At 37.3% G+C, this 15,147-nt stretch overlaps 2 protein-coding genes across 5 annotated transcripts in view; one reads left to right on the top strand and one right to left on the bottom strand.

The window, feature by feature from the left end:
• Positions 1 to 1,077: 1,077 nt before the first annotated feature.
• On the top strand, positions 1,078 to 7,903 carry LOC122979726 (GRB2-related adapter protein-like). The gene is made up of 5 exons (XM_044347423.1): positions 1,078 to 1,409; positions 1,500 to 1,597; positions 2,606 to 2,725; positions 4,570 to 4,894; positions 6,192 to 7,903. Exons 1-5 carry the CDS (start codon positions 1,332 to 1,334, stop codon positions 6,369 to 6,371), a joined length of 801 nt encoding a protein of 266 aa, XP_044203358.1. The 5' UTR covers positions 1,078 to 1,331; the 3' UTR covers positions 6,372 to 7,903.
• Positions 7,904 to 8,418: 515 nt separating this feature from the next.
• The window catches only part of slc5a10 (solute carrier family 5 member 10), a 31,258-nt gene continuing 24,529 nt past the window's right edge, over positions 8,419 to 15,147 (bottom strand). For all 4 annotated transcript variants that reach the window (XM_044347421.1, XM_044347420.1, XM_044347419.1 and 1 more), the window contains 3 exons: positions 11,770 to 11,985; positions 10,075 to 10,168; positions 8,419 to 9,937 (listed from right to left, as the gene is read on the bottom strand). In XM_044347421.1, coding sequence (XP_044203356.1) covers positions 9,741 to 9,937; positions 10,075 to 10,168; positions 11,770 to 11,985 — 507 coding nt within the window. In that variant the 3' untranslated portion in view covers positions 8,419 to 9,740. The remainder of the gene's footprint in view (positions 9,938 to 10,074; positions 10,169 to 11,769; positions 11,986 to 15,147) is intronic.

Raw genomic sequence — 15,147 nt, 5'->3', positions numbered from 1 at the left:
TATTGTCCTACATCTCCCCCACCACCCCATCCCTGAAACACAAACACAATACAGATACAATAATTACAATACAGACCATAACATTCAAACCTCCATATTTAAATGCATAAAACAAAGATCTCAACACGAACAACAAGGCAGAATCTTTTCTCTGTAGGTATGATGCAATTCCAAAGTTTTGGATTTGCAGTTTCAATAAATGGTGTAGACTCTGAATCAGGTTTTCCCCATCACTTTCATAGTCAATTTAATGTCTTTAAAGGACGGGTTCACCATTTTTCTAATTGTCCTAAAACAATATTCAGGAGCCCAAATGAACATTAACGCATGTTTTTCTTGCTGTAATCATTCCTCCTGTTTATACTGACCATTAAGAGATCCTTCATAATACACTTACAATGTAAGTGATGGGAGACAAAATCCCTCCATCTACACAAAAATGTATTTAAAAGTTTATCTGAAGCTAATTTGAAGCTTCAGTCAGCCTAATTGACATGTTTCAACGTTGAAGTCTTTTTATTACAATCCTTCCGCTGCAGCTGAACAGGCGTCTGTCAAGACACAAAGAGGGAAGTTTTTACTAAAAACACTAACATTGGAAGATTGGTAAACGCTTTGTTTGACTAGCTCAGACTGCTGAAGCCTCATATTATCTTCAGATAAACTTTTAAATACATTTTTGCTCAAAACGAGGACTAACCCTTTCCTACATTGCTTACATTGTAAGCACATTTTAGGGGATCTTCTAATAATTAAAGCAAGAAAAATTGTAAACCTGTCCTTTAAACCTTTTCAAATTTGAAAATCAGTAAGTGAATCAGCTGAAAGCTCTTTGTTAACCTTTGCAGAGACTTTTCATAATGATAAGAAAAGGTCGTTAACACTTGAGGTCATGACACTCTTTTCTAGGTTATTTTCATTCCTTTTTCTCTCTCTCATTTCTACCCTTCACTTCCTTTGATTTCCCTGGTGGCAATGCTTTATTAAAGCCCCAGAGTTCTGAGTGTTTGGACAGCAGATGGAGATGGAGAGGGCAGTCGCTACCTCCACGTGTTCACACACTCACTAACTCGGTCACATGGAAGAACAGAGGGACACACACACACACACACACACACACAGAAAACTCCCCTCATTAACTAATGAGCAGAATGTCAGCGACTGCCTGCACACACACACACACACACACACACACACACACACATACTGATTATCTCATCCTGTAATCGAGTGTCATCGCCCCACTGTGCTCTTCTCACACAGCTGTATCCTCTCTCTTCATTCATGAAGTGAAACTATTTTCGTGGCTGACTCCTCTCTTTCTCTCCAGCATGGAAGCGGTGGCACTTTTCTCTTTCACAGCATCAGAAGCGGACGAGATCAGCTTTCACAAAGGGGACGTTATCAAGGTATGTTAATACATTTTAGAGGTTTTAACCAAAGTAATACAAACTCTGCATGTTTACATAGTAAGAATAATGTGTGCATGTGTGTTATAGGTGACAGAAATGGAGGATGATTCTTGCTGGTTCACAGCAGAGATCCAGGGGAAACGTGGCTACGTGCCAGAGAACTACATTTCCCTCCTTCCTCATCCGTAAGAAAAAACACATTTGTCTACATATTTTATACTCATGACAAGCAACAACTCGTTTGAGGATGTAAAACTGGCATTCATCACTGCCAACCTTATATTATTGATATAATTGCCATTCAGATGTAATTATTCCTCCTGTTAAAAGTGAAAAGATAATTTTTATAATGTGCTTTCAATGCAAGTGATGTATTCAAATGTTTAACTGAAGCTTATTTGAGGCTTCAGTCATCAGGATTAGACAACTCAGGTCAATATCTTCTTAAGTTACAGACTTTTTAGTGCAAATTTCCTTCTTTTTGTCACTATCCCCCCACTGCAGCTCAGTGGGGAAACACGAAAAGGGAATTATGTACTAAATACACTGCAACTCTGGACGATACCCTTGATTTGACACAGACTGCTCATGTTAACTTCAGATAAACTTTAAAATACATTTAGAACGAGGACTGTGGATTTTATCCCACATCAAATGGGATTGGGATCTTTAAATGGCCAGTATGAACAGGAGGAATTATTACAGTGAGAAAAACCCCTTTAAATGTTCATACGGGCACCTGACTGTTGTTTTAAGACTTGAAAAAACTGTAAACTTATCCTTTAACTACCATCCTTTACAGCAGTGATTGCTCAACCTTTTTGGCTTTGTGACCCTTTAAAAAAAAAGCAACATCATCACAGGTTATTGTCCCTCTTAGACTGTTTCATTTGGATGATTTTTAGAGACACATACGAGTGAAAATATTTTGTATTTCACAAGAAAAAAAAGAGAAAAGTCAATATATACATAAAATATACCTAATTATGTACATCAGTGATGTTATTTTTCTTTCTTTAATCTTCTTGTGAGCCCTCAGAGTCATTCTGAGAACCACTTATATACTCATTAACTGAGTTGATTTTTCATTCAAAAGGTACTCATGCTAATGCCAGATTAAAGAATAACATTAACGATATATTTGTGTTAAAGAGGAGGAAATCATTAAGATAACTGTGTGTGTGTTGTCGTAGGTGGTTTGCAGGACCGGTGTCGAGACTTGAGGCTGAGCAGCGTCTGCGCTGGCAGGACACCGGAGTGTTCCTGGTCAGGGAAAGCGAGTCAGCTCCAGGAGAGTTTTCTGTCTCCGTTAGGTCAGTAAACGCACCACACATGCACCACACACACACACACACACATCGAGTGTGACACACCTGATACATGGCCTGCTTAAATCTGATGCTGCAGACTTCATTCTTCTATAGTCTATTCATATATTGTGTGTTATTAAGTCCCAAAATGTTTGCGTGCTGCAGTGCACCAGCTATATTTGCATGTGTTAAATCTGCTGTCTGGCTGTGATTTCCCATTCATGCACCTCTCCATCAGCAGCAGCTGTTTAGCTTTGCCAGATAGTGTCTTTATGACAGGAGAGGTAAGCATCTGCTCCTGGGTCTGATCTAAAAAGCCAAATAACACCTTAATGTAGGCTGTGATGGATTACACACTGTACCAGCAGAAGAGTTGCAGGAAGCACACAGGCAGCGGTATCTCCTTGTTATATTATGTGTACACTGTGTTTGTTTTCCATCACACTGAGCACATTAGCAAGTTACAGCATCCACGTGTCTTTGAGTGTGTGTCAGGGTCAGCAGAGGGTGGAGGCAGACTATTTAAATGTGTTCTGCAAGAACCCATTACACTAAAAATATCACAGCCGCACAGACAGTCAGGATGTGTGTGAGGAGGAGGAGGAGGAGGAGGAGGAGGAGGAGGAGGAGGTGTAATTTGGGTCACCAAAGTGACGTGGGACACATTTAATCATTAAGTGTAAATTGAATGTGTTCAATAATCGGGGCTTTACGTAACACCACACAGTCTTTAATTAAACACAGGTACATTATGTAATTGACACACGCCACAGACAAGCATGTACACAATGTGCACATATTAATGTTTTACGGCACAACATCTGTCTGCCTGTAAGGGCTGAGAGGTTAGACGTGTGCTTTATTTATGTCCATACACACACAGACACACAGTGTAATCCTCAGAATGATCAGCAGAGGGAGATAATGTTCAAGCAAAGTTCACAACAACTCATAAGACATGTTATATTGTTTGTAAACTGCAGCAATAACCCACTGAAACGGTTTGTATCGATCCATATTTCCTCTGATAATCTCACAGAGAACATTTCAGTGCATTTTACAGTGCAAAAGAGTTGAACCACCTCTGATCTGATCACTGCAACAAATTAATTATCCATCTTTTATCTGTATGGGCACATCCTTTGCCAGGTCACAGGTGGCTAGAGCTTGTTCCAGCATGCATTGGGCTGCCAGTCTGTCACAGTAACACATACAGTATAGACAGACAATCATTCATTCATTGTCTGTGTGCTTGAGGCCTCACAAATGTGTTGAATACAATCATGAAACATTTATTAAAGTATTTTAAATTCTGCATTGTTTACAGACATGTTTACTAGCTTGCAGTCCTCTTATTCATTGCCTTTGCTGGTGCATTGTTTCATTTGGAAACTCTATTTCTGCATAAAAAATACAGAAACAATCAATTATCAGAATAGTTGACAAGTATTTTTCTATCGATTGACTGATTGATTAATCGACTAATTGTTTCAGCTCTATATATTAAATCCACAGACATCTCTCTATTCCAGTGTCAGTATGAGACAAACTACCTTCTAACTACTTAACTATGAGCTTTACAGACTTGTTCACAGCAGATTGATGTGTGTTTGATCACGTGTGTGTGGGTGTTGACATATGAGATACCTACTGTGATGATTTAGGAGATATACCTACACATGCAGAGACTTGTGGTCTCATTTCCTACAGTGACAGAGGAATGCACATATCTTGTGTTTAATGCCTACACAAAGAAACAGGCATGGAGCATAAAGGAGCGTGCATACCTCCGTTTATTCCCTTCACCTTCCTCATTTGTCCTAATCCACCACCTTTTTTCTTTGCAGCTATGGTGACCGGGTGGAACATTTCCGAGTTCTCGAGGGTGGCGGTCAGTACTGCATCTGGGACGAGTCCTTCTGCTCCCTCAACCGGTTGGTGGATTTCTACAGGACTCACAGCATCGCCGTGGAGAAAGTGGTCTGCCTCAGAGACCCTCCCTCAGACACGTCCCCTCGCCTGCTGTCCCACTCTGGACGTAACCCTTATCCCAACCCCTACATAAGCAGCTCTCAGGAGTCGCTCCGCTCAACCCGCCTCTGCTCTCACCCCTCTCACCCCTCTCACCCGCCGAGAGAGTCCTCCCCACGTCTGCAGGAACCAGTTTCGGGGGTACGACAAATCATCAAGTGTCACTATTCTTTGTAAACAGATGTGATCAAAGTGCTGCTGACAAAATTCCCATTTCAGCACAAACCAATGGAAAAGGAAATTACAATAAGGGAAATATAAAGGACAACAACAATAAGCACAATTTTAGTTTTTTAGTCAAAAATGTGGTTATAATAATTAATTGTGCATTGATTCTTTTTATTTTGAAGACATTTTAGAGTTTATAAAATATGTAAAATCATGAAAAAAAGGAAAAATATTGTCAATCTTTCAGAAAATCAACATTTGTGAATCAAGAATTTGCCCATGATAGTCATCACAATTTACAATAAAATCAATCTTATAGTTAATGATTCATTTGTTTATTTATAGGGGACAGTGCACATTAATCAACACTGACATTTTTACAACATCAGTGTCAATGTGCAGGGGTTATCTCAACAGCTAATTTGCAAATGGATAAAACACTTCATACATAGCAGAAAAACAAATAAGAATAACAAACAAATAAGAGGAACAGTTATATCTTTAACCTTTACATACTTTTCAGACCAAATTTGACCCATTTTTACATTTGAGAGCAGTAAAAACACACTAAACATCTGTCTTTTAGCCTTAAATGTATGACATTTCCTAAGGTGACCCAGAATATGCAAAAATGGAAATATTTCTTTCTTTTTTTATTTTTGTGGTACTGATACATGTTTGTACATAGAAAATGTGCGACAAGATTAAATTTAACCAATTTATTTAAAAAAAAAAGTATATAGAAAATCAAAAAATCACTATTCGGAAATGTTACATTCGTCATATTGAATCTTTGAAATCATGATGGCTGTTATTTATGTAACATCGGACCATAATATAGTGAGATTGCCATTGTTTTTTTTTCCATAAACAAATAGTGTAATCCCTACAGATTACACTCTCTCTGCTCTCTGAAAGCTTCATTAAGGATCAGTCACTCTCATATTAATGATTGATGAGGTGTTTATGAGTGAAAAATATATTTGTGGTTCAGATGTTTGGAATAGAGATTAATCACTGTCAGAATATTATGTAACAGAATGTAAGAGTTAACAAAGTTTAAAATTGTGTTTATAATATTCAAAACAACAAGAAATCTGACCAAAATTTGGCCATAAAGTTTACAATTAATGAGTGATTCAGTTTCTTTTCTTACAAAAAGTACAGTTCACAAAAACATTCGATGTAGGACATTTAAAATGTGTTTCTTACTGTTTATGCAGAATAAATAAACACCTGTGTCTGATCTGTCGTCTTTGTCTTTACGTAGAAACCTCGCCTGGCTCACGCCCTCTGTGACTACACCCCAGCTCAAACCGCCCACCTCCACTTCCTGCGTGGTGACATCATCGACCTGCTGGACTGCTCCGGTTCGCTGAGCTGGAGAGGGCGCTGTCATGGACGAGTCGGAGTCTTTCCGCCAGACTACGTCCAACCGCTGTACCACTGACACCATATCAAACCACCGACCGTCACTCCAATCACTGAAACGTATCTGTCAGGCTGTAGAGACTGACCTCGCTTTTATCCAGTGAGTGAAGTAGTGTTGAAACAATTACTCAATTATTCGATTCAATTCCATTATTCGATTAATCCATCTACAGATAATTAATCAATAAAGCAATTTTGATAATCGGTTAAAGATCAAAGTTCCCAAAGTTGAGAGATTTCTGTTTTTTTGTTGTTTTTCTCTTTGCTCTTCTTACTGTTTTGAAGTGGGCGGGGCTCAGTTGGAAAAGATGATGTCACATGATTCAGTGCACCAATCAGGATTCGGCAACATTTAAATCGTAATCGTGTGACAGTTGGTGGGTTGTTTGGTCGCTGTCAGTCAAATTTTATCAAACCTCACCCACAAAATCATGAGTTTTTGAGTAATAAACTCTGAATAAATCCTACATAAATATATATTTTTGTGTGTTTATTTAGTTATAAATACAACAGATGAAAATTAGCCTCCTAAGCTAACGTTTGAGTTCTTTTTTTCTTTTTTCTGTTGATCAGAATGCATTGTCCCTGTCAAATAAATTAATAAATATTATCGTTATAGAGAAATACTACTAGTTTTCAGGGACTTTCATGATTTCAGTCAGTTCTCAAGCAAAGATTCCAAATATTTGTTGGTTCTTGCTGCTTAAATGCGAAGATTTGCTGCTTTTCTCTGTTTTATCCACAAGCAGGTCAGGAAAGAGGTATTTTCTCTGTTTTAGATCTTTATAAACTGAATACCTTGGTCAGACAAAACAAGCTTTTCAAAAACTGTGTGTTTTATATTTTTCTGACATTTCACAGACTGACTTATTAATCAGAAAAAATAATTGACTTGAGTTGAGTAATCAATAATGAAAATAAATGTTGCAGCCCTGAAGTGAAGTGTTCAACTAGTCTTTTGAGCCCTGCTATCCTGCTTTTACCAACTGCTTGTATTGAAAACGTAAATGAAAGAACATTTGTATACTTTTATTTACCATCTTGTCTGTCTTGTCCCTCGGGCCTCCGTCACTGAATTCAGGTCCCATGCAAACAATCGTAGTGTTATTTTTGATTCTGGTTTAAAATTTGACAAACAAATCAACTCAGTTGTCAGTATTGGCTTCATCCATCTTAGATCACACACAGTTAAAAACGAAAGCTGATCAAGCATTTTCAGTTGTCGGCCCTAATAAAAACGATTAGATCTTCTCCCTCCATTGATATGTTTAAAACCCGTCTAAAGACCCGTCTCTTCTCTTTAGACTGTTAATTATCTTCATGAAGTCACACTCTGGCTTTTATTTGTTTGTATTTATTTGTTGTTTGTGCAATGTTTGTGTTGTAATTTTATCTGATTTTCTATCTTATCTGTGACTGTGCTGTTTATTTTTGATTATGTGTTTTTGTTTAATTGTAACCATCAATCAAATAATCCCATAATTTTATTCTCTCTGTAAAGCACGTCTGTTGTTTTTAAATGTGCTCTATAAATAAACTGACTTGACTTGACTTTACTTTCATCTATTGTAAATGTAAGTAAATTATACAGAAGCCAAATAAAAAGTGAAATTATCTCGTCATACACGGATCTTTAAATTTAGTTGAGATGTAAAAAGAAAAATAGACATTTTGATGGACAAGATGTCAAGTTATTTTGTCCATCCAATATATCCTTCTACAATACTTCTAATAAAACAGTCAATATATCAGTGTCTCTCAACCTAGTGGTGGAGACCCCTTGTGGGGTCTGATGATATGCAGAAAAGGAGATTTCTAAGACTATTAAACTGTAATTAGTCTCATATATCTTTTAATGAAACATATATTTTTACATCCCTCTAATTTCTATTTCTATATAATCCATTTGGAGCATCCACTGTGCTCTTGAATACAGAACAAAAGAGTCTTTCCATACTCATTTCTATGTCTGAGAATGTTGGGACCTAAAACAGAGTCCAGGAAAAGGCCGAAAGACATTCATAAAACAAGCAAAATCACACAAATAAACACGAGAGGAAAAAGTCTGCTTCTCAAAAACTTTTGCTTGAGCAAAAATTAAATTTGCAAACACTAACAAACATACAAGGTCTTGAACATAAAACTGTAATTAACATTAACATATTACAAAGTAGCTTCAAAATGATCTAAATCACACACCACAACAACTTTAAGTGTTCTACTATATCATTTACACAAACATTTGTTAACATTAAGTGCAGGATGAAGTCTGATACCGTTTCTGTTACTGTTGATATTGCGTCAAGTATAAACTGCACATTTGTATTTGCTTGTTAAAAGTTTTGTGTAATTTGATTCCACAAATCAAATCAGGGAACCATATTGGTCAAAGTAGTGACATAAGTTTACATATTGCTCCAAAATCAAGACAGAAAAATGTGTAAACAAGATTATACAATGAAACGGGTGGGATGGGAAACATATTGTGGTCGGGGAAAAACAATAGTCTGCACTGTAGAAATAGTAAAAACAGATAAACATCAAAGCACATCTGTTGAAATACTGCATGCCTAATAAATTTTAAAGACAACACTGACTCTGCCAGCTGGAGCTGCTCAGGATTTCAAAACATTGTGAAACGCAGCATTTTTGATGTATCCTGTGATTGTCAATCATTACAAGTAGAGCTACAACGATTAGAGGACTGAATGATTAGTCCATTTACAGAAATTAATCTGCAATTATTTTGATAATCAAAATATTGTTTTAGTAATTTTTAAGCAAATATGCCAAAAATGTGTTGGTTCAGCTTCTTAGATGAGATGATGTAATGCTTTTCTTTGTCATTCTTGATAGTAAACTGAGTATATTTGTGTTTTGGACTGTTGGTCGGACAAAAAAAAAGACATTTGAAGACATCACCTTTGACTGACTGAGATATTATAAAGGTCATTTTCACTATTTTCTGACATTTTCTAGACAAAATGATTAATTGATTAATTGATAAAAATAAGGCAGATTAATGGATAATGACAATGATCATTAGTTGCAGCTCTAATTATGTGTATTTTGATGTTGATTCTGATGCATAATTAAAGTTTTTTAACATTTTCTATCATTAAAACACATTTTATAGGATTATACAGACGAGACAAGTGTTTTTTTTTACTTAAATGCACCTGAATTCACATTTGCAGGCTTCACTTTATGGAATATATTCCCTTGATTTCTGAAGGATTCAGATAAAGTCTTGCCCCCGCCCCCCTATCGGATGTGGGGAAATCAGCGGCTGTTTGGCAGGTGGGCAGAGTTTCTACTTCCTTTGGGGGTATTGGCTGGTGTTCAGCAGGATTTGGGTGAGGCAGGATGTTCAAATCTGCGCCTCCACTCAGGCAAAGTATGCATAGAGAAAAATGTTAATGCTGACCAGCAGGAGCGCGTTAACACAGCAGAATCTAGACCAGAATACACTCTCTCTGACGCTAGGAACCCTGGGAGCTGGAGTCTCCTCTGATCGCCGCATTGCTGCGATACACAATCCCGCCCCCCGACCACATGCCCCCCCCCGCCGCGCCAGCTCAGAGCCTGCAACATCACACAGAGCGGACACAGGAAGTTACTCACAACAATCCTCTGACAGTGTGTGTGTGTGTAGATGACTTTTTTTTTATCACATGATGACTGGTTTTATTCCAAGGAAGCTTGAACATTCAGACTCTTACCTTGGGAAGTACGTTGGCTTACAGACGACACTTTCTGTAGAGGAATTTCTCTTTGAGGCTCTTCAGTCAGAGTCCACCAGGTCAGGTTACACACCTGAGAGAGAAGAGAGAGGACGTGAAAAAAAACTTTATATCCTGAGTAGCGATTCAAATTGGGCATCAATACAACTTATACTGCCTCCAGAGAAGCTGACTGTGTGTTTATACATTGATAATATCCAGACATGATGATATATAGTTAATGATATATACTGTATTCATACGTTTACAGGGTGGAGTGCAGTGGGTCTTCATCTGAGTAAAACTGTTACATCATTCAAGCATGTGTACAGTTTTGTATAAACATGTATTATTTCCATTCAAAGTTGTTGAGTTTCTTTTCTATCAGTCAATAGTTGATTCTTAGGATTAATTCTGATCAATAGTTCTTCACCTTAGACGACACAGAGACATCCGTCATCTCAAACTTTGTCTGATAGATGGCAAATCTGAGTATTTGTGTATATAAGAGGTTACAGGCATGGCAGTGGTAAAAAATAACCAAGCACATTTACTAAAGTTCTGTACTTCAGTACGAGTTTTGACGTACTTGTACTTTTCCATTTTATACTACTTCTAGTAATATTGTACTTTATACTGCATTATATTTACATTACAGCTATAGTTACTATTACTTCAGATTAAGATTTTGCATGTAAGGCATATGATCAGTTTTGAAAATATGATGCATTGATACAAATGAAACTACCCAACAATATATACAATTGTTAAATTAAAATGCTGCTCTTACATTAGTCATATTTGCTTATACATAAGTAATAATAACCCAACAATATATATTCATATATATATGAACAATATAACACCCTGAATGCATTTTCCATTATTAGTACTTTTACTTTCGATACTTTAAGTACATTTTGCCCTTAATACGTTTACTTAAGGTCACCTATTATGCAACATTTCCTTTTTTATTGCTTAGACACATAAATATGTGTTCCTGAGGGTGAAAGGGGATGCTGCAGCACAGGCCAGTATGAGACAAATATTGAGTTTTTTGAACATTGAAGTATGCAAACATTAATTAGCAGACCCCCAAAATACAATTATGAACCAGGAAATATGCATAACATGTCACCTTTAAGTGAAATCTTGAATGCAGGACATTTACTTGTGGTTATGCGTTATACTGTGGTATTTGTGGTACTGTCGGAGCTGAATACTTCTTCCATCACTGGGTTATGGATCAACATGATGAATGAGTGTATAACAGTGTGGTGTGTGTGTGTGTGTGTGTGTGTGTGTGTGTGTGTTATTAATCATTAAGACTGACTGTTTAAAGCATTTTGAGTTCATATACAGGCCAAAGTCGTGCCAAATGATCTCCGGCGTGAATGAGACTTGAAACATGAAGCATTACATGTGTCATTCTATGCTGTGCAACAATAGCTGAACTGAACTAAAACTCTGCTCTCTTTGGTGGATTGTTGATCTTATGGATTTAGGTAGGCATGGTCTCTTTCACCGTCCTGTAACAGAGGCCAGCCGTCACATAATCAGCTCACAGTTGTGCAGCCGTCAGTTCAGATACCTCTCTTTTCTAATTGATAACATTACAGGTGTATCAACAAAACCACTTACATAAGCTTACTTCCCTTTAACGTTCTGTTATTTACTATATCTATGTGTACACACCTGTTCATGGCTGGGCGGTGGCGTGAGCAGTGATACTATGGTAACCACAATAGCAGTGAGGCCGCAGAGCAGAATGGCGAAGTGGAGGTAGTGGACGCTGCGCAGCACCGCGGGTGCCGAGTCCACAACGCCGCATCTGGGAGGCGGGAAAGCAAACTCCAGCACCATCCTACACACACCCACCACCAAACCCACCATCAGGCCCCAGAACGCACCCTGAAGACACACAAGCACACACATAAACGCGTACAGGTTACACTGCATGCCTTGTTGAACTAACATGCTGAACTTCCTGTTGCTGAAGGTGTCCGTTTAATTCCTGGAGAAGTTCTGGGTCACACTTGGGTGTGTTCGGCTCACAACACTCTCACTTTCCCACCATGACAATCTGTCATCACTGTGTCACTTCTCTCTTAAGTACACTCACGTGCTGTGACACAAATAACTCTCTGTCTCCTTCTCTTTCAAACGTTGGCGAAGAATGTGATCTGTGCAGTCGGACTGAATCATGCTTGAAACAACACGCACACAAAGCAAACATCTGTACCTTTGTTTTACTTCTCATCACATTTTTTCACTTTTCCTCTTTTCTCTGTTCCCCCTCCTAACACTCTCAACTGTTTTATTTGCATTTGTTCATTTTAAAGGTTTTATTTCATATTTATTGCTTGTGTTACTGGTCCTGTTTTTAGGTGTGTTTAGATTTTGATACTATTGTTATGGCACAATGTGTTCGGCCTGCAGTACGGCTTACTGACAGTTACAACGTAACTGACATTGTTACATCCACCATTTTGTCTGATCTGTGTTCAGGCAAATATTGACAGACCTTTTTAGATCTTTTATCTATCTTTTATGTACTCCACAAATCCCCTTGTTAGAGTGTTATCTGAACATACGCTTTCATTACAGCTGTTTTATGATTGTTGATTTGTGATTTAGTGGAATACAATTTTCCTATGATCAGTTTACCGCTAACCAACGTAGCCACTTTACTAGCTATCTTAGCTAATGTTTAGCTGATTCAATATTCTAAGTGACTAATTAAGCATTATCTCACGAAGGGCATTGCAGAGGACTGACGACCCCCTTCACTATAATCACAATATACCACCGCGAGGAGTGAGATATTGCTTTTATAAAACGGTTACCAAATATTATAATTTAGAAATTATGGACACAATCCAATAAAAACTTTTTTATTAAATAACAATTACATTACAAGACTCAATTACAAGAAAGTAGTTCCCAGCTAGTAAACTGCTAAACTAATGTTTAAGCTAATCAGCGATCTAACCAGAGTTTATTTATTCACATTCATTTGAACGTTCCCATTAATTATACACCCATGAATATACTGTCCAATGTCACTGGGGTCACACTGCAAAGTGTTTGCAATAACGTTACGCGGTCTACTCATTTTGTTGGGAGATTCATTGCTTGGTGCAGCGAGGATGCTACTCCACCTTCTCCAGACACTGAGTTTCAGTCACCAATAACTCAGGAGAGAGCTCTCACATCTGTGTCCGCTTACGGACATCTGAAAGTTTTTGCACCATGGTGCTACGGAGACAGTTGTTGGTGTAGGTCCGCATTGTCCCTGCTTGCTTACAGATTGCAGGCAACATTTTATTAGTGGAGTGATAATTAAATATATAACTGTAAAAGAACATTAAACCTCATAGCTGTAGTATACGCTAATTATACCATGGCTATCTACCAATCAGATTGCAAGATTTAACTACTCATTTTATAAGTGTTGAATTACTGTTGGGCTAAAAGTTAAATATTTTACTCTTTTTACTTTTAATCTAGTGTATGTTTACTAGTAATTACAGTGTTATACTTCTTGATCCTCTATTGATTTTTATTGATAATTCTTTGTTTCTTCCTCCATGAATAATGTAACTAATTTGACAGATAGTTTATAGTTTTGTGAATCCAGTTTCAGTTCTTTATTTGACAAACTGTATTGAACTCATATGAACGCTGCAGTGGGGAAGACTATTTTCTGGTACTATGCACTTTACTACTGGGATGAACTGCAGAAGAGACACTTTAAAGTTTTACTATCTGATATTCTTCATAATGTTCACAGTGTCTTTTTCTGATTTGTAATCAGCATTATTGTAGTTGAATTTGTTGTCCAGTACTGTTTTCACCGCTGTCTTCAACCTTTATTGAAAGTGTGTTTAACTCTCTGTCTAACAGTGCACCGACACACCTAGCAGTCTATGAGTGTCAGCTGTCTGACTTGTTTATATTTTGTTATTGTGCATGGATGACCAAACTAGTTTCCCATCTGGGGATTGATAAAGTTATCTATCTTTTCAATCAAACCATTTCTGTCTTTGATCTGTTTATCTTTCTTTCTATTGTGAAAGTAGTACTTTTGGAAAAAAAAAACATTTAAATTAATAGTTATTATTGTTGTTAAGTTGATAAGCATAGTCTGTTTTTCTGGTTTTTAGTTAGATAAATCTTAAAACACCAAAATATATGTACTAATTTGGAATAAAATCCCTAAAATCCCCCAAATGTACTTGCAGTCATACAAAAGGAGACAGAGACTATAATGACACTAATTACAGGGTTAATTACTGTTTTTATGAATTACACCCTGGCTCAAAGAACATACACGTCCTTATCCTGTGTAAATAAGTCTATAGTCTTTGCTCTCTACTGAGTCTACAGTGTCAGACTAATCAGCGTTTGACACATCCTGTGCGGTAGCGTGTACCCTTTGACCCCATGAATCAGCACCAGTAATATTCTTAAAGCAACATGCTCACTGTGTTTATCTGAACAAATAAATAGCTAATACATTTTGTGTAACAGTGTTATTGACCCCTCTTAACAACGTTTTATAGGTCTAAACTGAAATGGTAACATCTAAAAGAAATGTATGACTGTGACATTTTATAACCCCTCCCAGTAGGGATGATTTTAGTCAAATAAAATGGGCTTGTGAACATTTTTAGACATCTAGGTTACATATAAGCATTCCAGTGCCTGTAGCTAGTTATACTGTTAAGAAAATGATTACGTGTCACAGAGATGTCTTTTGACCTGCGAATCGTGTTTGCTGGACTACTGCCAGCACATGATGTAACCCCAGGCAAATTCATTGGAACACATTTTAAGTATGGTCTGTTTGTGGTTTCATTCAGAGTTTTAAAAAGGTAAGATTGACATTATAATAAAAGGGGAAAACCCTTTCATTCTGAAGAACCCCCCCTTGAGAAAATCCTCTTCATTTTAATAGTTTAACAGCATGCCAGCAGAGAGCAGACACACCCAGGAACTGCTCCATTAAAACAGGGATTGAATCTCAACTATTCAGTGGGCTGGTCTTTACTTGCAGTTGAAAGATGTTTA

This window comes from Thunnus albacares, chromosome 3, assembly GCF_914725855.1.
Source record: "Thunnus albacares chromosome 3, fThuAlb1.1, whole genome shotgun sequence".
NCBI classification, from domain to species: Eukaryota; Metazoa; Chordata; class Actinopteri; order Scombriformes; family Scombridae; genus Thunnus; species Thunnus albacares.
The sequence above is the reverse complement of the archived record's forward strand: the minus strand, read 5'-3'. Positions and strand labels throughout refer to the sequence as shown.